Source organism: Natrix helvetica (assembly GCF_964273705.1).
Source record: "Natrix helvetica genome assembly, chromosome: 1".
Taxonomy (NCBI): domain Eukaryota; kingdom Metazoa; phylum Chordata; class Lepidosauria; order Squamata; family Natricidae; genus Natrix; species Natrix helvetica.
In genome coordinates, this window is record NC_138548.1 from 258,579,871 (window position 1) to 258,606,123 (window position 26,253).

The 26,253-nt window shown below is 41.8% G+C and overlaps 1 protein-coding gene across 1 annotated transcript in view; it reads right to left on the reverse strand.

Moving 5' to 3' along the window:
- Positions 1-3,030: 3,030 nt before the first annotated feature.
- Positions 3,031-26,253, reverse strand: part of STXBP2 (syntaxin binding protein 2) — a 55,810-nt gene continuing 32,587 nt past the window's right edge. Inside the window, exons 3-19 of the mRNA XM_081938804.1 lie at positions 25,583-25,664; positions 25,216-25,292; positions 24,823-24,901; positions 23,089-23,192; positions 18,545-18,693; positions 17,979-18,063; positions 13,653-13,783; positions 13,428-13,535; positions 11,957-12,014; positions 11,135-11,200; positions 9,854-9,934; positions 9,552-9,690; positions 8,001-8,107; positions 5,841-5,936; positions 5,292-5,377; positions 4,737-4,894; positions 3,031-4,649 (exon numbers count right to left, since the gene is read on the reverse strand). Of these exons, the coding sequence (XP_081794930.1) occupies positions 4,570-4,649; positions 4,737-4,894; positions 5,292-5,377; positions 5,841-5,936; positions 8,001-8,107; positions 9,552-9,690; positions 9,854-9,934; positions 11,135-11,200; positions 11,957-12,014; positions 13,428-13,535; positions 13,653-13,783; positions 17,979-18,063; positions 18,545-18,693; positions 23,089-23,192; positions 24,823-24,901; positions 25,216-25,292; positions 25,583-25,664 (1,686 nt within the window). The 3' untranslated portion in view covers positions 3,031-4,569. The remainder of the gene's footprint in view (positions 4,650-4,736; positions 4,895-5,291; positions 5,378-5,840; positions 5,937-8,000; positions 8,108-9,551; positions 9,691-9,853; positions 9,935-11,134; positions 11,201-11,956; positions 12,015-13,427; positions 13,536-13,652; positions 13,784-17,978; positions 18,064-18,544; positions 18,694-23,088; positions 23,193-24,822; positions 24,902-25,215; positions 25,293-25,582; positions 25,665-26,253) is intronic.

Sequence of the window (26,253 nt, forward strand, 5' to 3'; positions counted from 1 at the left end):
ATCCCAATTGTCAAAAAGCACTCTGCCTGTAAGTGCTGTGTTCAATTGACATTTTCTGGCCCCTTCTCGTTTCAGCCATTGCAATATTAATTTAAAAGGGGGTGATCAAACAAGGCTTGGATCACCTGCTATAACCCTACTTAAAGGTATTTAAAGAAGTGGCACACAGGAAGAGGTTTTCCCTCCCCATTATGCCGCTCCCACGTAAAAAAATATATGATAGAAGCATATTACTCATTGGATCTCAACTTTTCTCCGGCACCAGTTAGCAGGCTTAGAATAGATTGGTTCAAGTGGGGTTGCTGGAGCTTGTCCAGTAATTAGGAAATGAGGTTTTAAAAGCTCAATTCATCCCATAAACAGATGGGATATGGGTTGCTTGCTAAATTTACAATCGCACTAGGAGCTAATTGCGTAACTCAAAAAGGTCTTCCAGCTACTCTATGCTTGCATCTGTGGGAGGTTTCAAGAAGCATAGCAAAGGGCTGCAAAGCCTCACTACTACTACAAGACAGTGATATTCACCTGTGTTTTCCTGCCAGTTTTTCATTTGCAGGAGAATTTATTTTAGAGATGTTTTCAAAGGAGGAGAGTATTTCAGAAAAGGATTTGAAGAAAGTATTTGGTACTTATTTAGAGACAAAGTGGGGAAGAATATTGTGTCAATGATAGAATCTCCCCTCTCTGGTCTGGTCTCCCTTGGTTAACCATATAGGCTCCCCCCTACTGGACTTTTCCACAGCAATACTAAAATGATTAGCAAAGGGAGTTCAGCTCTTGAAAAGTTGTTTGACACTGTCTTTTCTTTGCAAAATGTCAAGAGAAATTGCCCATTACATTTGAAACTGTGTGCCTAGCTCTACTGAATAAGTTTTTTCCTCCAGTGAAGGATGAAATGATGGAAGGAAATGGAGCCAAATTAAAATGGAAAGGCATTCTTCCAAAAATATACTGCAAAATTGTGCGTGATTCATCTTTGAAACTCTTTTTCAATAAATGACTCCCTTTTCCTGCAAAACAAAGTCTGGGGGGAATTGGACTACCACTGCCATCAGCCCAAACTATCCTCCTGATAATCAGGTTATGAAAATGGTTGTCTGTCCTGCCCTAGAGCAGAGTTTATCAAATTGCATCACATGGGACCTAAATGGGGTTGGGTGAGAGACTTAAGAACGAAAAGAGGGAAAAAGTTCACTTTTAAATGCAACCATTTTTCAAAACTAGAACTTCTCCTTTTGGCTCAGGGGTTCTTAGAATTTTCTTTTAAACCGGTTCTGTGGCTTGAAAAGTTTGAAAATCCCAGCTATAGACAGCATTCCTCTCAGGCATTGTATATAATTTGTGGCTTAGACAGGCAATCATGGAAACATTTACCTTCATCTACAAAAGATGCTGTAAACGCACAAATGAAAATCTATAAAATTGCTTAAAGGACTTACACCGGATCGCTGGGAAACAAGCTTTTTTCTTTGCTTTTCGGTCATTTTCTTTTACCAAGCCAGAAGGGGAAAGTATACCTGGCTCTTGCACTGGAAGCTTTTGGCAGTGTAGCTACAGAAGTCATTCTAAAACCATCTTGTACCGCAGCTCCTTCCTTGCTGCTTTCCCAAGCAGAAAGGCATCTAGGTGGGGACTGTCAAAGAAGCATTTAGCACCACTTTGTACCTCTGTCTGTCTGTCTGTCTGTCTCTCACACACACATCCCACTCTTTCGACCCACTATCCAGCTCAAGGCAGCTGCTTTACAGTAATTATCTAAATGGATAGTAATTGCAATTAATTCCCAAGCAGGAATCAGGACTTAAAGCTTTACACAGGGCAGATTGTGTGGGGGTGTCCAAAAAAAGATCTGCAACAGGACATCACATAAAAATGACTTATAAGATACTGAGATCTCAACCCCTTTCATCATACAAGAGTTTGCCAGATGGAAGTACATAAAAGTTGTGTCATGTACTTCTGAATCTAAAAAAAATGAAACCCAGCCACAACACATAGGAAAAATAGCAGAATCCAACTAGCATGAATGGGAAATGGATTCACACACAAAGTCAGACAATAGCTTCAAACAGTCAATGCATCAGCCACATTGTAGCCCATCCCAGGTCATAATGATGGATGCGTTTGGAACATCTAGTATTTGTGCATATACAGCATGTATTAAAGATGACCGTGCATCAATTTTCAGGCGCAAACATTTATCACAATGTTATATTGGTGTAAAAGTATTGAAGCAGAATAATGTGCCATCATTTTAAAATACATTTGTGTGGTTATGCACTGTCTTACTCGCACTTTAGGTAGCACTGTCCCTTTTTGTAATAATTGGATATGCTTCATACATTAAATATGAATCCATGCTAAAAGCCTTTGCTTGTACTTGCATGGAGTTTCTTATAGAAACAATATTCTACCTGCATTACTCAGAGATGCATCACAGAATCTCAATAAGGGTTAGCTATAACAATCACCCTGTTGTAGATGTAACACAGAAGCTGGAACATTAACTGGTAAAAATTATTCTTTCCGTTATGATTGTGCTTTGGGCTTTAAGAATTAGTAGAATTCTTAATATGGGTTTACAGCTTGAGTTGAAGTCCCCTGTGTACTTGATTATTATTCTACTTGGAAACAATCAAAGTAAAATAGAAGGGGAGACATAGGAGTTAGCTAAAGGAATCAATACACATTGGAAAGAGAAATCTACAACTAATTTGCAGTGATGGATTGTTGCTACGTGCTTGTAACCTTGATTTTTTTTCAACAAAAGGGAAAGGAGAAAACCTGAGCAATAGGAAGTTTTTGCAATTACATATTATTTCTCCTCTTATTATTATTATACTTGTCAATTATGAAATTGTATTGATCTTTTAATACTTATATATACCTGTACTTTTGCTGATTAGTTTAGCATTAAAATATTAATTAAAAAGGACCTCTCTACCTGCAATTATCACAGGATGTAAAGCTATTCCATGTTTAGCACAAAATCAAAAGGCGTATCTATTTTCCTCTCATGGCACAGCAAAATTATCTTTCTCTATTTTTATTTGTCTCTGTCACAGCCAATAGCTACATTTTATCTGGACAGTTCAGTGAATGCAGCTTAAACGTATACAACATCAGATAGAGCAACATAACATACCCCCTCTAAACATTAATAAACAAATACACAAGAAAGCCTGAATAAATCTGTGTCACAGAAAGAGCTGAACAGTTCAAAGGTAGATTAAAACAAAAACAAAACAAAGATGAAGCCTTGTTTATTTTCACAGGCAACTTATTCTGGCTCCAAGGTGATCATTTATGCCAGATAAGTCTCTCTAGGATGAGTGTCATCATGGTCTCCATTTCACCTTTTACGAGGATGTCTGAGTTGGACCATCTGAAAATATCCCTAATATCTTTTGCAGAAATGCATAAATAATCCTTATACATTTATTGAAATTTACTCAACTTAAAATACTGTTAACATCTTTTAATAATAAATACGTTAAATATCTGAAGGTATTCTGAAGACCATTTGGACAGCATGTATGAAGAGAGGCAGCTCTGGTTAAATGTTTAATTTCAATATTTTAAACTAAGGCCAGAAATACAAGCAAAGACACTTGTGGAGTGTAAAGCAGTAGCCTACATCTCACTGCATCATGGTGAACAGTCTTGCTGCCACATTTTTGACTGGCTACTGTTTCCATGCTGTTATTAGGAAGCCCCTTGTAGTATGTTGTGGAACAAGGCCAAAATAAAGACACTCATAGTGTCTTCAACTGGCACAGTAACTTTCCAATACCCAATTCTTTATATGGGAAGCAAAAATTATTTTCTTGTCTAACTATCACAGCTTGAATTCTCCTCTACCGACGAGAGAATGCCAACAATCTTGAATTTCATATTTATTTTAAAGACTGAGATTCCTCGGCTGAGCTGTGCAATCTTTATAACGAAGACAGCACATGACCTCTTCAGCAAAATCACCTTTCCCACTTTTTAAAAGCAGCAATCAATCATCCTTTCAAGCTAAGTGTTAAAGCCAAGCTTCTAAATGTGGGAATCCAGAAATGAGAGTTTGTTCCAGAATATTTCCATAAAGGAGGAACAAGCAATCACTTTTGTTGATCAATTTCCTTTGCTGGGGGAAAAAAGAAAGGAAAGAAACAGGCTCTGATGAAAGCCATCAAATTTGTGTAGGTCAAGTCAAAAGAATTGATTTCTTAGCAAGTCATCATGTAAGGGAACAAATAACTTCTAGGCAAGAGTAGAAGAGACTTATTCATGAACTACATAGCCCCTCCTTCTTCCCTTATTTGTGGGAAGGCAGAAAAATAAAGGGTGTCCAGAAACCACAACATAATAAGAGATGAAGATAGATCCTTATCGTCATTCTAGGCCCTGGGCGAGGTCCTTCCAGTGTCAATTCAATCATGATAGCTGGCTAAAGGTTGGATCAAGATAGGGCCAGCCTCAGAAGAGTTCAAACAAAGGCACTGATGAGGAAGAAGCCATCTTGCTGAAGAAAAAGGTAGCTAATAGAACTGCTGCCAGCAAGTCTCTTAGGGGCTAGAAGTTTTAGGTCTTCAGGGGTGTCTGCTCAGTCAGGTTGCGTACATCTTCCAGGAACTGCTTGGGCGTCAGGATGTGGGATGACCCTGTTGGGAAGAGGAGGATTACCACAGGAACCCATAAAAAACAAGACACATGTGAAGAATCAGCCTATCCACTGGCTGTCTACTTACCAATCAGCACTTCCCACTTTCCATCAGTAGCCTCCGTGACTTCATAGGCACAACGCATCTCTGACATGGTAACACCGCCAAGCACATACAGGATAAGACGGGGTCCTGTCCTGTACTCAGTTGCAGTCTTGGTCTTGTGCCAATGTCCAAAACGGGCACTGTGAGACAAAAATGGATATGGGCAGAGGGACCAACTGCAAGAAGACTGTCAACCTAGCAATGTGGGAAAGACAGCCTTTCCTTGCATTTGGGAACAAGCAACACCAAAGCAGGCCCAAGAGATGAAGGATCCCCACCCTCCCAAATGTACATAGAAAGAATCAGCTCTATCATATACTCTTCAGTCGTTCAAGGACAGGTGATGTTGCACCTACAATTCTTTCAAACAGGAGCGTACGTGATGTGAGTGTGTTCTTCAACACAGCTTAAGTGGAAAAACAAACATCTTTACCTAAGAGGTGAGTACATTTTCTCCTTATCATTTACATTTAGATCTGGTCTCTGTGTTAAAAATGGTGCCGCCGTATGCTTTCTTCTATTTGGAGCATGACTTACCTCACAGCAGTTTGGGAACAGGGACCAGGGGCCGGGCAGGACACATAAGGCCAGACCTTCTTATCCAGCTTGTCTTCAATGGCATCCTGTGTCAAGATGAGCAAAAGTAAAAAGACAGGTTCCCTTTTTTTCCTGGTTTGATAAAACCTGGGACTGTGTAAAAGACTACAAAAGCCGTATGGCTGATCCTGGCTGCTCAGTTTTTATGCCCGGACGCAGCCATTTTTGTTTGTTTTTTCCCTTGGGGGTGTTCTCAAATATTTCATCCTAACCACAACTACTGTCTAAGCAAGAAGTCAAAGTTGTGCAGTTTGGCTGCACAATAGATCTGGATTACAGAACAACATACTAATAAGGACTTCAAGATTTATCTTTTGTTTATTTTCTATGGCAAGAGCTTAATATTTTTTCTTGTGCAATCCAGGTCACAAAGCTACACAGGGTAGATGGATTCTCAACTGGATTTGCCTCAGGACTGAAGCTGAATCCATCTTCAAGTACACAACCAACACTCAAGGCAGCCAGCTCCCTCTCCCTCCTTCTAAGTACCTCCATGACATCCTTAAGAATAGGGATCCACCGGGAGAGTTGGTAAGTAGGCTCTAACCGCACTTTCCTCACAGGCTTCAGGTTTCCAGCAGTGTCCTGAGAGTAGAAAAGCCAATTAAAAAATAAAAAGAGCAGAAGCCAGAAGCGTTGCAGCGAGACCAGCTGGGAAAAAAGCATGCTCTGATGAGCCTCGTGGAAATCCAGCTGAACAAACCGCTATCGGGAGGTCTTCGGACTGAAAACCTGCCCTGGAGGGACAGGGGAGAAGAAGGGACGGCTCTGATGTCCTATCCTTCCCTGTCTCGGGAAGTTGGAGAAAAACCCTTCAAACCGGCAGCAGGGGCAGCGGCCATAACTGAATGACTGCTATAAAGCTGGGGCACCTGGACTAAGTTATTGGGCAGGAGTGGGGTCTGGAGCGAGTGTTGGAACTGGGTGAGTGATTGACCAACTCAAAGAAAAAAAGAAAAAGCCGATTTTAATCTTAAAAAGGATCCCAAAGCAAAATTAGTGGCTAACTAAATATCTTTGGGGAACGTTACTGAAAAAAGGTGGCAGAGGAGGCTAAGCACCAAAGCCTCAGAGGACTGTGTCTTCCGCAATGTGGAAGTGAAGGAAAAATTAACAACTAAAAAGAAGAGCCCTGGGGGAAGTCCCTTTTCTCCTTATCTGATTCTAGATAATTTAATCTCTGTGGATTAAAATTGTTTTTGATGCCTATTGACAGCTAGCTGTGGGATTGTATTGCTGTTTGGAGAGAGCCATTTACCTGTGAGCAGAAAAGACTATGCTGGCTAGTGAAGAAAAATAATAATAATAATAACAGAGGGGAATCCTTCTCCTTATTTTCACTTTATGGTTTTGTGGATTTAAAATACATTGAAAGAAAGGGGGGGATGAATTATTTGTGATGTTGAAAAGCACAGGTGAAACGTTAATTGGTAAAGGAAAGGTAGGAACTGAAAGGGGATATACAGAACTAGAAATAGGAGGGGGGGGGGGTAAAAGTGGACACAAATAAGATACAGGAAGATAAGGTGGAAGAAAGAAGAATTGAAAATAAAATGCAGATAGACGATTTCACTGGGATTTACAGTCCCAAAGGGAAAGTACATAAAGTGGGAGATCGCCCCAAAAAAGAAACCACGAAATAGTAAGGAAAGGAGGGGAACAGGGAAAACCCTAGAGGAAGTTACTAGAATAATAAAAGTAAATATGCTGAAGAAAAGATATAACCACAAAAATAGGGGAAAGAAAAAGAAGAAATTAGGGGAATGGGGGAAAGAAATGAATTAAAACTGGGATTTTAGGGAGCCCAAGAGAAAATGGTTAAAAGATGAAGAGAGGGAAAAAGAGTTATATTAGTAGACTAAAGAGAATAGTAGTAAGATTGTTATTGTTACGTAACTAAAAAAATAAAGAAATGATAGTATATAGTTAATGGTAGAAAATTTTTTGAAAGAAATGCTGTCTATGCTTAAATTGAATTAGAGAATGTATGCTGTATATAGCAAAATATACCAATGAAGAAAATAAGAAATGAAAATTTGGTGTAGTTTTGAAGGGGCAATTGAAGATATTGTTTATGTATTAAGAAAAAATAACTATAAATAAATATGAAAAATAATGGAAGAGAATAATTTGGCTGAAAGTGAAAACAAAACTATGATGTAAAAAGGACTACGTAATTGAGAGGATGTAAAAGAAAAGACCCAGACAACTCTTTGTTTCTATAATATGTATAATTTGTATTAAAAAATAAAAAACCTTGAATGGAAAAAAAATAAAAAAATGAAAAAAGCAGGAACTGGGCCTGCTAGAAGGCAGACAGGAGGGGATGGACAAGATGGTTCAGGAAAGTTCAGTGTTTAGAGGAAGAGGGAGTGGCTTACCTAAATGGCTCCAGCAGGACAGGCTGAGGGACAAGCAAGTGAGGAAAAGAGCAGAGAGAAGAATGAGTAGAGAGAAACATACAACATTGGCAGACTAAATAGAGATTTTCTCATCTTCATCAATAGGATAGCCAGAGATTACCCTTGTCCTTGAACTGTCAGGGCCATCATTCAGACTGCACTAGAAAAGTGGTAACTATGCACAAACTGCACAGACACAAGCTACCTGCTCAACAAATGTCACTAAGCAGGTGTGCCTATGAAATACCTCTGGCATGATGGCGGCTCCCAGACAGTGCATATTGTAGAGGATGTCTCTCTCCTGTTGGATGTTGGCATGTTGGATGAGCTTGGTGAGGTTCTCCTCGTTAATGCCTAAGTGAAAGGAATGAAAGTTGAGTCATTCAGAGTTTGATAACCTTTGCCTTCTATTATATTATCCCCTGCTGTTGCCACATCAATCACCTATACCAGCAATGGTGAACCTTTTTTTGGCTCGCGTGCCATAAGTGGGGGGAGCGCAGGGGGGTTGTGTGCAGGCGTGCCCATAATGAAATGTGTGACCCCCCAGTGCACATGCGCGCACTACAGGCGCGAGCCCTCCCCCTTTTTGCATGCTTTTTTCGCCCTCTCCAGGCTCCAGAGGCTTCATTGGAGCCTGGGGAGGGCGAAAACAGCCTCCCCCGCCCCCCCAGAAGCCCTCTGGAGGCTTCAGGGACCTTCAGGGGGCTTCGCTGAAGCCTCCAAAGTAGTCAAAACGACCCTCCAAGCAAACCGGAAGTCACTTCTGGTTTGCTCGGAGGGTTGTTTTAAGCGCTCCGAAGGCTTCAGGGACCTTCAAGAGGCTTCCCTGAAGCCTTCGGAGCGCTCAAAACGACCCTCCGAGCAAATAGGAAGTCCGTCCCCGAATTTCCGGTTTGCCCGTAGGGCCGTTATTTTGCGCTCCGGAGGCTTCAGGGGGGAGGGGGAGGCTCTTTTCGCCCTCCCCAGCCTCTGGAGCCTGGGGAGGGTGAAAAATGCACGCTGGCCAGCTGACAGGGCAGCGCCTCATGTGCCCTGACAAATGGCTCCATTTGTGCCATAGGTTCGCCATTTGTGCCATAGGTTCGCCATCACTGACCTATACTTTATTTTTCTCAACCACTGCTAAATCTGGTGTGTTATGCTCCAAGGCTTTATCAGTTTGTATTTCAACTTACTCTATACAACTAATTTTTTCAACTCAATGTTCCCACCAATTATTACAGGTGCTCCAGTGAATCTTTTTGTGAATCTATTTCTTCTGCTTCTTAGCACAATCTGCATTTTTCGGTTGTAAGCCATCGCCTACTTTTCCCACAAGATGTTCTTCAGGTCTAAGGGACACTGGAACTCCCAGTCTCCTGGTTTCTAGTCCAGCATTTCTCTCCATTTCTGTTGCTATTTCAGTTTTCTTCACCCGGGAGTGGAAATGGATGAGCACTAACCATGAGTCTGATGGGTCTGATTGTGCTACTATGGATTTTTATGCTTTTTAAAAAATATGTTCTGTAGAAACAAAAATTAAAAACGAAAGCAAGGACCTTCTTTTCCGTGGTGGCTCAGAGGACTGTAAAATGAAAGTTGAGACAACCACCTGAGACTTATGAATTTGATGTAGTTAGTCATAGAAGGGATTTAGCAACTCCTAGGGGACAGATGTAACACCTAGCAGTGCTGTGTAAATATGGCATCTGGGTATGGACAAGAAGCATCCTGAAATTTCTCTTCCTTTTGGTCCTTGCAGGGGACCTTTTCCCTAACCTAGGCAGCTGAGAGAGAAGTTATCCAGCAACGGTACCATTCTGAAGAAGTATGCAAAGCAGGATAATGCGAATCTTATCAAATGCCTCCACACTGGTGTCAAGGACAATTGGCACGATAATCTTCATAGGGTTCTTGACTTTCTCCCCTTCAGCATCTGCCCCTGTGGCCAGGTCCTGTGAGGAGGGAGAAAAGATGACCATCAGAATCCATCCTTTTCACCAGGCAAGAGAAGGAGACACCCAAAGTAGGTTGCATTTCACCGTGAATACACAAGAGTCGGGCTGCGATGGCCGTTCTCTCTTGTTCTCGCCTCTCCTGAATTCATAATGTGCCTACCTGCTCCACGCTGCACAGCTTCTCTATGGTGCCCTTAAAGGTATTCATACAGTCTTCAGCCAGATGCAAATGGGTGGAGTACTGCAGGATGAAAGAGGATGGTAAAAAGTGGGCTTTTTTTGCCAGCATTGAAGTTTTTCCCTCCTGCTCCTCCAATGAACAAAACAGTTGCCTGTAGATAATGAGCAAGGCAAGATCCAAGGGACTCCTGAAAAAATAGCCACATTCTGCAGTAGCTAGAAATGCCACAATCAATAAAAGTTATACAAATGAAATTAAGTTGGTCCCTGTGATTATTCTGCACAATCTGTCCTGCTTGTCCTTCTGGCAGTGCAATGGCCCCAGCCCTGACTACCCAATCTCCTTTACAGCTTTGGAAGACTGGCTGAAGAGCTTGAGCGTTTGTGGCAATTATACACACATTAACAACCAGAAACCTGGCTATTTAGAGAGAGAGAGTGATGAGAGTTTCAGGGTGTCAGTACAGTATGTGGAAAATGACAATTTTGAAGACAACACAAAATGATATCTTTCTCACAACCAAATATAGTGCTCAAAAAAAACCCAACTAGCTTCCATGGAAGCCCAAGGAAGAAGCAGAAGTTTGGTGCAGAACATTCAGAAAGTATGAGAATAGTGGCAAGATGGGATTGGCTAAGTTTTGTGGAAGTCGTAACAATGGGGACTGCAGTCTTTTGGAGCTGTCATATTATAAGGTACTGTATACAATCCATGTCCTGCCTCACCTCTCCTAGAGCTTAAATTTAGCCAGGCCATTTAGATACGCATGGATGGGTGAAGGAATTAAACTTTTTGGTTTAGAAGTTGTAAACTCATACATTTTTCTACAGGTTTGCAGATAAAGAACTGGGAAGACTGTACCATATCAGCTGAAGTCAAAGAGCCAGAAGGCAGGGCGAGGCAAACATTCTTACTGCTGGAAAAATTAGAACTCTATGTCTATTAATGGGAAAAACCTTTTTTTCCTGCTATTGGATTAGCTGCATGAATGAGAAATATATTAGCTCAGCAAATTAAACATAGATGAAGATGTCCAGATCTGATTTTGTGGACATGCCTCCAGTTGCTTTTATTCAGCCTTTTAGTGTCAAATTTAAAGACATTTTATAACATGAAACAATTTGCACTGTTGGTGTACTCTACTTTATGCTAATTGATAGTGGATGATTATAGGATTGACTTATTTTAAACCACTTATATAACTGACTGCAGCACACAAATAATTAAGTACAGGCACACAATACATTTTGCAGCTTTTACCTTGTGAAGTTCTTTCTGGTATTGAGGCATCTTCTTCAGGATCTGAGAGAGGTCTTTAAGGTTAGCCTAGAAAGAAAAACAGCCATTGCCCATTACAAACTCAACATAAAGGTAATCCAAGTGATAGTAACATTTCAGATAAAAGCAACTCTCTCAGCTTACAACAGCTCCCTTCAACCTGACTGAATGAGCTCCTAATACTCCTAGATAACTCTGGATTTAGCCCCAAGATATTCGCAGGGCATCCAGGTTAATGAAAGCTCTTTTACAAGACCTACAGGCTGATGGTTCTTCTATTTTTTACGTTTGGCTAAGTAAGCTCTAAATTTCTAGAGCAGTCACTCAAGATGCACGAAGAAACGCCATGTTAAAACTTCAAAGAATGGAAATAAGTCATTTTGTCCAGAATTTCTGTTTGCATGAAGGCTCTATGGGGGAACATCTATCCCTATCCTATGCTGCCTCTTATTCTCCCAAATGACTTAAATGCCACTTTTGCTGCTCTGCCTGAAGATTCCTCATCTTGGTGTACCCAAAGACCCTCCTGTTTTCACACCCTCTGTACCTCTCGATCTTTCTTGGGCATTGGGGCACATAACTGGGTTTTCAAAACGTTGCCCAGAACAAATGAGACCTAGTTAAGTAAGGTTGATTTTCCTCCCTGACAAACGAAACAGCAATTGGATGTTTTCTTTCACTGTCAAGTAACTTGAACCAAAGAAGCCTGGCTTGCAAGATATAGAATGCAAGCTCACCCCCCCCCCCTTGCATGTCTCTCAGGAAAGCAAATCACAGCCAAGACGAGGCTCTAGGCCATCCTACCTTATCTGTGGTGAGCCTTTTGCTTTCACAGAAGGTGCGCAGGAGCTCAGTCACTTTCCTGTGGAAGGAGGTCACATTCAGGGTCAAATACAAACATCCTAAAAGTGCAACTCTCCATCTCTCCCACAACAATGGACTCTGTGCAGCCTTCAAAGTTCAGGGCTCTCTGCACCAGAAATGGCAGCAATTCTGGAACAGAGGGTAATGGTGGAAGAAACATCCCTTTCCCTCCCCGCCTCCATTCTTTACAATGGACACCAATGGCAATCCAGATCAATTTGGGAAGAAATGATGTCCCGGTGTTTGGAGGCCGTACGGGTCTGGATGGATGGCAACCGACTAAAACTCAACCCTTCCAAGACGGAGTGGCTGTGGCTTCCGGCCTCCCGGTTCAACCAGTTGCTTCCATCTCTGGCCATTGGGGGCGTACAACTGGCCCCCATGGAACAGGTGCGCAATTTGGGCGTCCTCCTGGATGCCCGGCTGTCCATGGATGACCATGTAACAGCCGTGGCAAGGGGGGCGTTCCATCAGGTTCGCCTGATGCGCCAATTGCGCCCCTTATTGGACCGGGATGCCCTACGCACAGTCACCCATGCGCTAGTGACGTCTCGCCTGGACTACTGCAATGCTCTCTACATGGGGCTTCCCTTGAGATGCACTCGGAGACTGCAGTTGGTCCAGAACGCGGCCGCGCGGGTGATTATGGGGAGGACTAGATACTCCCCTGTAACACCTCTCCTGCGCGAGCTGCACTGGCTTCCTGTAGTCTACCGAGTGCGTTTCAAGGTTTTGATTATGATCTTTAAAGCGCTTCATGGCATAGGACCTAGTTACATGCAGGATCGCATCCTGCCCCATATATCCCTACGACCAATCCGCTCACACAGAGAGGGACTTCTCCGGGTGCCGTCCGCTAAAAAGTGTCGGGGGGCGACACACAGGAGCAGAGCCTTCTCTGTGATGGGCCCAGCCCTGTGGAATGACCTCCCCCGTGACATCAGGATCATTTCCGATCTCCGCTCCTTCCGTGTACAGCTGAAGACCCACCTCTTTCAATTATCTGGCCTGGCTCAACCGTAAATTTTTTCTTATTCCTCCTGACAGTCCTTTTAAATTTTTTAATTTTAAATTTTAAATTGTGTTATTATAACTGGGATATTTTAACGGTGATTTTTAACTGTCTAAATGTGATGTAGTTTGTTACCTCCTCCGTGCATGTATGTCCTTGTATATATGTATGTTCATGTGTCTGTACATATGTTTTGTGTTTTATATATTCTATTGTACGCTGCCCCGAGTCCTGTTCTGGAAAGGGAGCGGCTAATAAATTCAAATTTATTATTATTATTATTAGAAGGGCTCCAGCAGGGTTATATCGCTCCAGCCAATTATCGTTCTGGCTGATTCACAAACCCATCAGGCAAACAGACAGTTGTATGTAGGGCTGCGTAGATGGGTAGGGTCTCACTTGGATACGTCTGCGATGTGCATGTGGCGTAATTGCACCCAGAGGTCATCGTCCTCATCCAAGAGTACTACCTTTTCCCTGGAGTCACTGATGCCTGTGGATTCATACCTGAAGGAAGGCAACAGAGTAATATTCTGTAAGAAACTTATGGTTGCTCTCCAAGTGGGAAGGCACAGAATTCTTTTATTCTCTTACTCATTCTTCATCCCCCACAATAACTCTCACCGGTAAGTATCGCTGTCAATGTTGAGCAAGTCATAGGCCATGGCTTGAAAGGTGAGCTCATGAAGAAGTGGCGACACCAGATCATAGCTGCGGTCAACTATCAGAAGCTGTGATCGAGATTTGTCAGGGCCCTGGAAGCAGCAAAAAGGGGAAGACAAAAAAAAAATACTACTTTGTGATTTGGGTCTGTGTGTTATGTTGTATCCTTCCCTGCTAAGTGGAGTCCTTAGGCGTGGTCATCCACAGGACACACCCTGCATCTTATGAAATGTATGAACCATGGCATGATTGATTTAATCTGTAATCCTATTTGGAAATAAATTCCCCCAAGCTCAGTGGGCCTGAGTAAATAAAAAGACTGTCACAGAGCTGCGCTGCTAATTATTTAACAGCAGCCCTGCTACAGGCACTAAAGAAGAGTGGAACAGCTGAGCAGTTCAGATCCAGTCTCCCCTCCAAACATTGTTGACTATAAGCAGCCTCTCATCCCTAGCCTGATGCAAACCCCCCTCCAAGTCTAAATTGCGTCTATTGCTTTGCCCTGATCGAGATGTGTAGTCCATATGTTTTTGCAGTGTAGTAGTTGTATATTACAGGATAATTTTTTTCTGAAACGAAATTGTTTGTTGGAGAGTAGGTTGTTTGTCTCTAGGTGGAGGGTTAAGAGATTGGTCTGTAATTTTCAACTAGGCTGGGGTCTCCCTTTTTGAAGATAGGGATGACTGTGGCTTGTGACCATTGCTTGGGCAGGTAGCTGATACTGAAAGATTTTTCAAAAATTATGCTTAGAGGTTCTGCTATTGCAGTGGAAAGACTTTTTTAAGAAGTAGGCACATAGGCTATCAGGTCCAATAGATAGAGATGGTTTTAAACTGCGTAGTGAAGTAAATACCCACACAAGCATAATGAAGTTATACTTGTGATACTCTGCAAGCAACAAAAGAGGCTATTGATTTCTCTGTAGTGCAGATTTGAAACAAGTCCTTTAGATTCTACCTGGAAATCCCACCATGTCCACTATATCTTTAACTGATCTAATAATGTCCTGAGTTTTGAGGGTACTTTGATTGTGATGACTGGGAGAGGATGGCAGGAGAACCCAGTTTTAGCTAAATGCTGCCAGCTGTTTAACAGCCAGTTAAGACATTTACAAAGGCAGCAGCAAGGGCATCATTGTTACCGAAAAACTTTCAGCATGCCCAAGGCTATTCAAAACAGTTGTAGGACTGTTGCCCCCCCCCCCTTGGTGCTGAAGTACAATGCAATACATCATTTAGCCTGCAGGTGGCATGCAAATACACTATAGAGGCCTATGGATATTAATCTTTCTTTCAGTGAGTATAGTAGCACTCCAGATGCAGGTTAGAACAGTCTTTTTTAAACAAATGTTCACTGGTTATGTTGGAACTGCACAATCTCAGAAATCTCAATCACATAGCTACTAGCAGGGGAAGCTAACATATCCAAGCACTACCGAAGCAGAAAGATAAATAGCATCCTTTTTTCATGCATTCAGGAGTTTAATGACTACTCAATAAAAACGCATGCGTGGGCTGTAGAACATGTGTCTAATAAGCAAGTGTCTCAAAATTGCTTGTTATAGATAAATCAACATCAAACTACTATCTCTTTCTTAAAGCAAAAAGCAGTACTTCCTCCTATTCGGAAGTAACACACTCTCGGGTTTCTAGATAGAGTTCTGTTATGAAGTCACCTTGCCTTATACATAGAATTCTGCAGCAGTTGGGTTTTCACACAATAATGTCCTGTGTTTGCTTTTCATTGTTTTATTGGCAGGCCTAAAGGTGCTTTTTCAAGAAGCCACTGGACTTTCTTGCTTTTCTGTAAAGATGAAAACTGAAGAAGCTTCTTGGATAAGAAGCGAAATGTCTTCGAAGAAGAAAAACAACAACAAAAAGATTTAAGCCCAATTACTTCTTGAAAAAACACCTTTTTGAGATAGCCTAAAACTTTGGTTCAGGCCTAAAAATCAGGCTACAGTCCCAGGCCTGTAAAAGTCTGATCAAGTCCAAAAGCTTTATTTCCTTTCTTGTAAGAATTGCTGACATGACTAATGTTTATTTTTATCTGCAGTAAGGCAAGCTGACCCAGACGGATGTTGTTCACTTCTGCTTTCCTCCCCAAATGCAATAGTTAGAATGTGATAAGGTTTGCACAATTCTTGAGATGCGTGTAACTCTCTTTTCTGTCATTAACTGTAACCAAATATCTGTATGAAGCATTTTCCAGTTCCTCTTAGGACCATATATGTCAAATGTAACCATCAGCAACTGTATACGTAATATGGGGTATAAAACCCTGTTTATGATAATCATTCGGGGTCCGGACAAGCTGTTTTCTCTTTGTTCGGTCCTTATGCATAATAAACCTGTTTCCTACACTAGAGTGCTTGGCTGTGTCCTTCCCTCTTCCTACATCATTTTGGACAACTATGATCTGGATGACCGAGAATCTCCAGAGACAATTGGATTGGCAGAAATCAATCAGACATTCTCCTTTTTCATTTTAGTTTCTTAAGTCATATAGTCCAACTACATTTTCTTCCTTGATATTTCCAGTTTTGGCATTCTAGTCTCCAATCACAAGCAGCACATTCAAACTGAACTTGACCATCAAATTATGCTTCTACATCAGTCATTGGAGCACACATTAAGATAAATGTCAAACTAACAGTCAAACTAATATATTTGATTGCAGCCAAGTACTGTTCTTGCTATACCTTTCCTAACTATAAAAGCAGTTTTCCAGCCCTGCTTTTCATGTCTTGAGTAGTAAACAGTGTGATCCTCTGACTCAAAATGTGGAGTTCCAGTCCATTCGCTGTTGCCCATGATGTCATTTTGTAGTAGTTTGACTTTTTCACTGTTGTTGAGCTTTTTCATGTTCTTACGCTTCATGTCCCCACCATAATTCTCTCTCTGCGGCTTTGAATTTTCTTTTCCTGCTTGACAAAATCAGCAACTACACTTCTTTAATCTAGCCACGTCATAAACACCATTAGTACTCCTCGGGGTTTTTTTCTTAGAAGTAAGAAAAGTAGTAAGGAAAACAATAGTAAGCTGATGGCCCAGCCTGGACAGCCATCAACCAGCATTACATTGTAAATCTTTTTGTATTTTTAGCCACGCTTTTTTCTTGGATTATCATCGCTTTCTCCTGTGCAGTATGAAATGATGCTTTTGCCATTGTCATTAGAGTGATCATCTGCCTCCAGCATCTTTGTATAGCGTTACAGGTACCTGTTTCCTTTAGCTGGACAGCTGAGATTCGTTCATGCCCTGGGTAAATCTTCAGGGAATATATATCCTTGGCATTCTTAGCTCATCCCATCCCATCCATATCCCCATCGCCATGGTGAGGCACAACAGCAGGACATAGGCATTTCTGTGTCTAATACAGAGTATTAGCTAACTGGATGGTATGTGGAAAACCTGGAGGACTTCCCACAACCATTTATTTAGAACTGAAAATGCAGCAGGGAGAATTTGTGCAAATAGTGTGCTTCAACCTTGTCTCTAGAGAGCATTTTTCTGATCGCTGTCTGATTTCCTGACTTCTTGCTCACCCACTAGAAATGCCACTTGGAGAAAATGATGTTGCTGAACAGTAAGTCCGGGAAAGGGTTAAAGCAGAATCATTGTAAACAAATAGTATTATTGCAATTAAATAGATAACTCACAGTAAAAGAGACCACTGTCATCTTTCCCTGTGATCTTGGTCCTTAGTGACGGTCTAAATGTGACTTGGAAAGAACTCCCGGAGACCTCTGTGAAAAGCATTTTGACCCTGCTTGGCTGGGCATTTTTACTTCCACTTAAATTAAAACTCTGTTTATAATCAAGGATAGTACCGTATTCCCCCAAAAGTAAGACAGGGTCTTATTTTCTTTTGACCCCCAGAAATAAGCACTTGGCCTTATTTTCGGGGAGGTCTTATTATTTTTGAGGTGTAGGAGGCAGCGAGCGTGGTCACCTCATGGCTGCTGCTGTGTTGCAATATTTTCAGGGAGGGCTTATTTTCGAGGAAGGGCTTTTTTTTAGCACATGCGCTCAAATGCCCGATTGGGCTTATTATCCGAGGTGGTCTTATTTTCAGGGAAGCAGGGTATTTGGAAGACGGATTCTTCCAACTCTTCATGAGAGACACGTTTCTTCCAACTAGAGATGAGAGACTAGAAAATGGTCCATTTCTACACCCAACCTCTTCATTCTTAAATCCGTCACTAAGTGACACAACAGTCTTTGCTATCTTGTTCCACCCACTGGCCTGCTCTTTGACATTCTGGGATACTCTTGGATTGCTCACCTCTCCCATGGTTGGGTTGTCTGCTTTGAAGGCATTCAGCTTTGCCAACACTGCATGGGCCAATAGGCAACACTCTTCGGAACCACTGCAACCACAAACACATCGTTATTTAGAAACAGGGCTTCTGGCATTCTGGAAGGGAGACAAATGCCTGGACAAAGTAAAGAGTGTCTTGTCTCTTGCATTTCTTGGCCTACCTTCTTATACACATACACTCTAAGAAACTTTGCTTTCAATCCCTGGCAGCAGAGATGTGTCCAGGAGCCTCAATTGATGAAACAATGTTTCACACATGATTAAAGCATCAGATCCTGCAAATGAGCTGGTCTGGCAGCAGACATTCATTATAAGAAGTAGGCCAGTCCCTGTCCCGAATCAACTAAAAGTAGCAGGATGCTTCATTGCGTAATGGACAGATGTGGCCTCCCAATATGCTCCACAATTGCACCCCAAAGTTGTCAAGTATTACACCCCAATTTGTCCTCATTCTCTTTATATAGTTTTAAACAGAGCACTGGTAGAATATCAGTTATTTCCCTTCCCTCCCTCTTCCCTTTTGTACTAACTTCCTGTAGCGAATTGAGGGGTATTCCTTGAGGGTGTCACACAGTGTGGCAATCTGCTCTGCCATCTTCTCTAAGTGGTTGTTTTTATCTTCCCTGCAGTAGGGGCTAAAGAGATGATGGAAACTTTCAGCGCTGTCCAAGGTATACACCTGAAGAGAAGGAAGGAGGAGAGAAGAAATGGGAGGGGGGAATGGGAGTGTTATATTAGTGATCTATGAGAAATGCAGTGTAAATACAGTGTTCTGGTAACATTTTTTTTTCACAATAGTGGTGTCCTTCCTTAAAAATAGTCTGTTCCTCCAGGAACCACTCGCCCTGAATTGACTCTTGTCCTACATTTGCCAGGATACTATGACCTTAGATGTCCCTCCTCTAGACATACGTAGTTTCCTCATTCAGAACTTCAAGCCATCATACTACCGGTAGGACCAGAGTTAATGGTTATTTGAAAATTCTGGATGTACAACACTTCATTAAATGCTGCCAGTTTCTTGGCTCTGCGAACTTTGTAATTAACGTTGTGTATTATGGTTTACCTAATCTTAAAAGAATCTTGAAGTTTTAAGAACTTTCTTGCTTGCTGTCTTAAGAGTAATCAAAATGCTGAGTGGGCAGAGGGTAATTTGATAGAAAAAGATGGGAGAAATGGGTGTACAATCATAGGAGTTTTAAAAGATTGTTTTTAAAATTCCGGCTTTATTTTTATAAATTACTCAAGGTGGTGAAGATACCTAATGCTATTTCCTTCTATTTTCCACACAACAACAACCCTGTGAGATGGACTGAGAGAGAGCGACAGGTCTAAAGTCAGCAAGCCAGCTTTCATGCCTAAGGCAGAAGATTAGAACACATGTTTTCCTATTTTCTAGTGTTGTAGTGCCTCAACCATTAGACCAACCTGGCTCTCAAGCAGGCTAGTTATAAATTCAATAGCTAATTCATAAGAAAGAAAAAAGAAAATCATCTTCTCTATTCAAATACATGAGAATAAGCTGCGGGCTACTTGACTTATGATAAAAGTGAATGTAATAGACACAACTGATCAAGAAGACTGACAAAAAACCCATTCTCAACACTTGGGTCCAGCAAGTCTTTTGCTCAAATTGGAAACTGGGAAGATTATAGGTTTTCTTTTAGAACTCCTACTGGAATTTCATGTAATATATTTAAGCATTACATGAGTCCAATATATTGATGATTCTTGTCACTTACTAGTAGATTTTCATATTGATCTCATAATATAGTCAATTTTCACAATGCCTATCTAAATTGTCATTACAATTCCAAATCCTTGTCACTAGCCATGTTGATGCCAGTTGGAATCCAAAACAATGGAAGGGACCAGGATGTCTACATGTAATTTCCATAATTGCACAGGCTCCGCCCTCAAATTCTTTTTTTTTTTCCAAGAAGTTTTATTGGTTTTTTTTAAAAACATTTATGCGGAAAAGGGTAAGTGGAATAGTTACAAATTTTGGCAGTTGCAAGTATGGTAGATGCCCCCTCCCTCCAGACTCCTAGGTTACATCAAAATATCAAACCTTATTACATAATCATAAAAGAAAATCAGCATATTAATTCTAGAAAAAATAATTTTCAATCAGTTTATATAATTATAATATATAGTCTAGTTATAAATTCATTAATACTTTCGGTCTGTTTGTAACATTGTGGTTTTCTTATTTATTTTTGTGATCTGAGCTTTCTTGGTGTTGCCCCTTCACCCCCCGCTGGCAGAGCTCCGGCCCCTCCCGTGTCCTGTATGACCGTTGTAGTGTCATCTATTTTTTCTAGGTTCGCTTTATTTTTTTCCATAAAGGCCTGTGCCTCTATGGGTGTGTTAATTCTGATTCTTGTCTCCTCCCAGAATATCAGCATACCTTCAGGCATCAACCATCTAAACCACACCCCCTTCTGGTATAATTTATTCGCCAATTGCGAATAGCTTTTCCTTTTTTCCCTAATTTTTTGGGGAATCTGCTTCAGAATGGTTATCTCCCTGTCGTGGTATGTCAGTGTTTGCCCCCTTTGTACACCCAGAATTTCATCTCTTGTGGTTTTCCTAAGGAATTTAATATGAACCTCCCTGGGTACATTATGTGTTCTGGCATATGCTGAATTCACTCTATAGGCTAGATCTATCTCCCATTCCATCTGCTGTTTATCTTTGTGTATGTATTCAGCTAAAATATTAGTCATAATGTCCCTTATATTTTCCCCATCTGCTTCTATTACATTTTGAAATCTAAGATAGAAGGACATTCTTTCAAACTCTGCTTTCATTTGTTGGATGTCAAGTTCTTTGTTCCCCTTCTGTAAAGCCTCTACCCCCCCCCTCGCCTCCGCCACCCCACCCTCCACAAGGTCCAGTCTCTGTGAGTTCTTAAAAATTTGGGCTTGATTCTGTTTAATTTCATCTTTCATTTCCCTTAGCTGTTTCTTAATTTCCTCCTGGCCTTGTAGAATTTGTTGAAGCATTTGTTGAAAGTCTATCTCTGTAGTCTTGGGTTGCATCAGTTCTGATATCTTTGACTGTGTAGCTGGACTAGACGTTGCAGACGTTGGGGCAGAAGTAGCAAAGCCAGGCTTTCCAGGAGGTGGTCTTTTTGGAGGCATGGTTTATGAAGCAAGGAGATCAGTCAGAGTAGAGACTGGGCAGCTGGAGAAGTAGAGCAGGCAGGCGAATTCAGAAGGCAGAGGATCCAAACAGATGGGGGTTTCTTTAGTCACTCTAGCGATAGATGAAAGTTTTTTCTCCAAAGAGTTCAGAAAGTAGCAATCCACAAGAGATTCCTCTGGGTGACTCGGAGACAAAGACCGGAAGCCTGAATTTTAAAGGTGGAGTCAGGTTTCACAGTTCATGAAGACAACGGAAGTGTGCCATCTTGCCCTGCCAGCTTTGGGCTCAGAGGCATAATAAAATTTTTTAAAAGTTCAGAAAATTCTCAGTTCACCCATAAGTTCTGGAGTTAAATCCAATGAAAATCACTTTTATAGGGGTGAGGCATCATTAGTTGGCTCTCCCCCCTCCTCCTTCCTGGGGGTGAAAGGAAAGTCTTTTCAAGCCGCTTGTCCAAGGGAGGGGGGAAAATCCCCCTCCCTCTAGCCGCACCTCTAGCAAGGATCCGAAAGTTTAACTTTTTAAAAGTGCTGAAAAGTCCATCAATTCAAAAGAGAAGGAATGCAGAAAGGAAGTCTCTCACCATACTGCCGCTGCTTCGTTCGGAAGTATATTCTCCGATCGGCATGGGGCGAGACGCGCGCGCACGCACGTCCTCCAAAACGGCTCCCCGATGCCTAGAACGAAGCGGAGAAGCCCCCGCCAGCCGCCGCCGACGCCAGGACCCTCCGCGAGCCGTTCCTTCGGCAAGACGCCCCTCCAAGGCGTCTTGTGCCCCCCCAGAAGCGGGGGGAGCCCACCGGGAGAGCTGGAGCAGGCAGAGACCTGCCTGTCGCCGTAGCCGCCGGAACCGGAAGTCCGCCCTCAAATTCTAAAGATAAAGAATTTCCCCTAACCAGTCCTGTTGGACTTTAGAGCAGCGATGGCAAACCATTTTTGGCTCGCATGCCACAAGTGGGGGGAGCGCAGGGGGGCCGTGTGCATGCGTGCCACACCCATAATGCAATGTACGACCCCCCCATGCGCATGTGCGCATTACAGGTGCCCCCCCATTTTTACATGCTTTTTTTGCCCTCCCCAGGCTCCAGAGGCTTTATAAGGGACTTCCGATTTGCTCGGAGGGTCGTTTTAAGCGCTCCGAAGGCTTCAGGGAAGCCTCTGGACAGTCCCTGAAGCCTCCGGAGGGCCTCCGGGGGGGCGGGGGAGGCTCTATTCGCCCTCCCCAGGCTCCTATAAAGCCTCTGGAGCCTGGGGAGGGCGAAAAATGGCTTTAAAAAAGGGTGAACTCAGCTGGCCAGCACGTGCATGCGCACTGGCCAACTGATAGGGCAGAGCCTTGCGTGCCCTGACAAATGGCTCCGCGTGCCACCTGTGGCACGCGTGCCATAGGTTCGCCATCACTGCTCTAGAGGGTGATGTTCATCTCAATTTCTTAGCAGAGGGAGCCAGCCTTGTCCAAAGATGGTTCCGTGGTCACATGGCCAACATGACATCACACTGCAGAGCAGAGCATGCGGCAAAAATGGAACAGTTACCTTCCCACCAAAGTGGTACCTATTTATCTACTTGCATTTTCATGCTTTCAAACTGCTAAGAGGGCAGGAGATGTGGCAAGTATGGGAGCTTGACCAGTCTCACAGTGTTCAGATCTTGAAACCGGGCTATCAGCTTTCCAGCTGACAATCTTGGCTTCTTAACCACTGCACCATTGTGCCTCCCTCCCCCTTAAGTTCCATAGACCCTTAAAAGAAGCTCTGCTTCTTTTCTTCTGCAAGGATTTTAGTGATGGCTAGTAGCTCAATATAATTATTTTTATTAAAAGTGAAATCTGTCAAAGCAAAAGTGTTAATTCATTTATCCTTACAACCTTGAGATTATAGTGATAATTAGAGCCCCCCCCACTCTGTTCCCTTTTCCACCTCACCTGTGATTCATAGGGAAGGAAGGCAACATTGATCTCCTTGAGTGTCTTGATTGCTTTTGTTATCCGGGACTTGCTAAGCTCATTAAAGAGGTCATCTGGGCAGGCTGAAAGACAAGGGTGGGAGTTAATGTTCACCATCCTCCAGATGTACCATTCATTTTACTGAGAGTTTTTTTTATGGTTATAGGTCAACCCCAGAAACACTTAAGTACACTTAAAAGTTCCTAAGTGCCTCAGAATAGAAATTTGAGCCCTCTTGGTCGGATTCTTCTCTGGGATCTAGCACAATTCATAATCTCAGTGAAATAGGCTCATGAACCACACTAGGACATATTTTTTTTGTCTGTTGGGATGTAATGTGTTAGATTAATCTAGCCATTATGGTGTGTAAAACATGGTTTACCTCTCAACAGAATGCATGAACCAAATAATTTATTCATCAAATCATGAGCCTGTAGAGATTCTCAGTCATCCAGGTCATGGTTGTACCAAAGGTGCTTTTTCAGGAGGCAACAGGACTGCCTTGTTTTTTCTTTCAAAGACATTTTGCTTCTCATCCAAGAAGCTTCTTCAGCTCTGACATTCCCCACTATCCTGTCAAAGGTGAAGAAGCTTCTTGGATGAGAAGCAAAACGTCTTCGGGGAAAAAAACCAAACAAGAAAGTCCAGTTGCCTCCTGAAAAAGCACCTTTGGGTCATCAAATCATAGTTAAACAAATTATGTCTTAACATGAATTGTACAATTTTGAATCAAATAGATTAAATTCATCAACTATGGATTAGAGAGCCCTGTTCGGGGTAGTAGTTAAAGCATCAGGCTAGAAACTAGGAGACTGAATACTAGTTCCACCTTGGGCACAAAGCCAACTGGGTGAACTTGGACCATTCACTTTCTCTCAGACCTAGGATGGAGGGAATGACAAACCACTTCTGAAAAACCACGTGAAGAAGCTGCAGGGAACTTGACCGGGCAGCCTCTGAGCATCCAACATGATTAAATGGAAGGGGAAACAAAACCTCCCCAGGCCCATACAGCTCTGTTATTATATCTCAAGCAATTGCATAAAAGCCCTTTGATTCATAGCAAAAAATATAATATATTACAGGGCAACACTTAGATTGGCTAAGTGTCTCTTCAGTTGCTTTTATTCTTCTTCTTTTTGCAATTTCCTTCTGTACAACATTTCCACCTGGGTAAACACCCATTCTAAATATACTTCTCCCCACTTATTTCAGTTTCTCTTTATCTATACATATGATAATTATATACAGTCCTTAATTTACAATCCTTCTTTCCATTTATACATGTTTATCTCTACCTATACAATGTTAATTTCTAACTCCTGTGTCTTCTTCATTTAGAGTTTCCTTAAGCTTTACACCTGTCCTCTAGCCATTTGTACCATTCATTCCATACCATATAATATTCTGTTTCCTCCTTTTCTTTTATTTCTTTTGTAAATTTGTCCATCTCTGCACACTCTTTCATTATAACATTCCCTTTTGTTGGTATATTATTCTTCTTCCAATTTTGTGCATATGCTATTCTCGCTGTCGTTATGCTAAGTATAATTTAATTTTGTTTTTTTTTCATAATTCCTTGCTGCTCTTATTCTTCACTAACCCAGCTCCCAATAAATGTTATCCCAGGATCCCCCAATCTAGAAGACACTAAGTTAGTAAAGACAGTCCTACACATCTTCTTGTTTGCCTGAGAACATTCCTTGAACTTACTGTCCGTGAAGAAGACGTGGGCAGCCTTGTAGGTGAATGTGGGAGTGCTTTTAAAGTCATTTATCAGAGCACGGACAGACTGCAAATGGAGAACAGGCTGTTAGCAGCAGTTGCACAAATCCCAAACATTTTCTACTAACTCCCACATCTTGACCCTCCAGTTATACTAACCACCCTTAATCATAGTGATCTCTGGGTGGATAATATTCTTCTTGAGGCTTCAGGGAAATCGAAAGCATTTCCCTTTGTTCTTCCCAACTTTTTTTTTCCCTTTCCAAGGAGTTGGCAGAAAACTCTAATTAGTAGCCTAGGTATCTGTGGAAATTTCACAGGATCTATCTTTAAGGAGGCGTTCATCAATGTATTAACTGCCTAACTAGGCAATGGACCTACCGTCTCAATGGGGCTGATCAAATAGATGGCTTCCAGACTGGGAAGGGGCTCTCGGCGCTTGTTTATATCTTCAATAACTGAAGAAAGTAAAATGTGTATTAGATGAGGACAAAGAATTCCTAGGGGTATGGAAGGAGGAAAAAAATAGTAAAAGGATATACATATTTGATTCTGACAGTATCAGAAGAAGCTGACTGTAGATTGATCTAAAGAAACCAGGGCCCAGTTATACCTGGATGGACACACTGGGTTGGAGAACCAAGGCAAAGAGTTGTGCCACAAAAGATAGAAGCCTTTCCATCTCTAGTGGAGGCCTCTGCTAACAGGATCAACCATAGACAAATAGTATCCTGCACGTGCCACTCACTTGTGATTCCTTCAGCCAGAAGATCTGACATCTTAAAGCAGGAGGAAAGGATGCGGGTGCTGGAGTGATCCATAATGAGGACCTTAAGGGACAGAGAGGAAAATAATATTATATATAAAGAAGCCATTTTAAAAGTTGAGCAAAGGTATAATTACCATAATTAGTTATGTCACAAAAGGGCATGGAACAATAGATAGCTGCACTCATGTTCCCAAGCACTTTGTTCTGTGTAATGAAATTATGAAACCAGGGAATCCTATTCTCCTATTCAGTTCTATATTGGCCTTCCAATTTTTCATTTCTACTCCCAAACGTGTATAGATAATTGAAATATGCCCACATTCACATCCACTTCTTGCCCCCCCACCTCCCCTCAAGTCCTATTTCAGAATAAGCCAGAATAAGAGGTTTTTAGTTTGGGGATCTGACATTTGTTCTAAGGCATCTTTATCATTATGAATGGCTGGATCATAATACCACTTTGCTAGTAAAGAGGTATGTAAGTCAGCATTTAATAGTCTAGTTCTGAGACTACTATAGAGAAGAGTTAGCATTTAAAACATTTTATTTGCATTGCAGGGAATCCTTTAAAACCTATCATCTCATTGATGTAACTTCTCTGCAGAAAGGTAAAGGAAATGATACTTTAAGATCTGATTTCTATCTTTAGC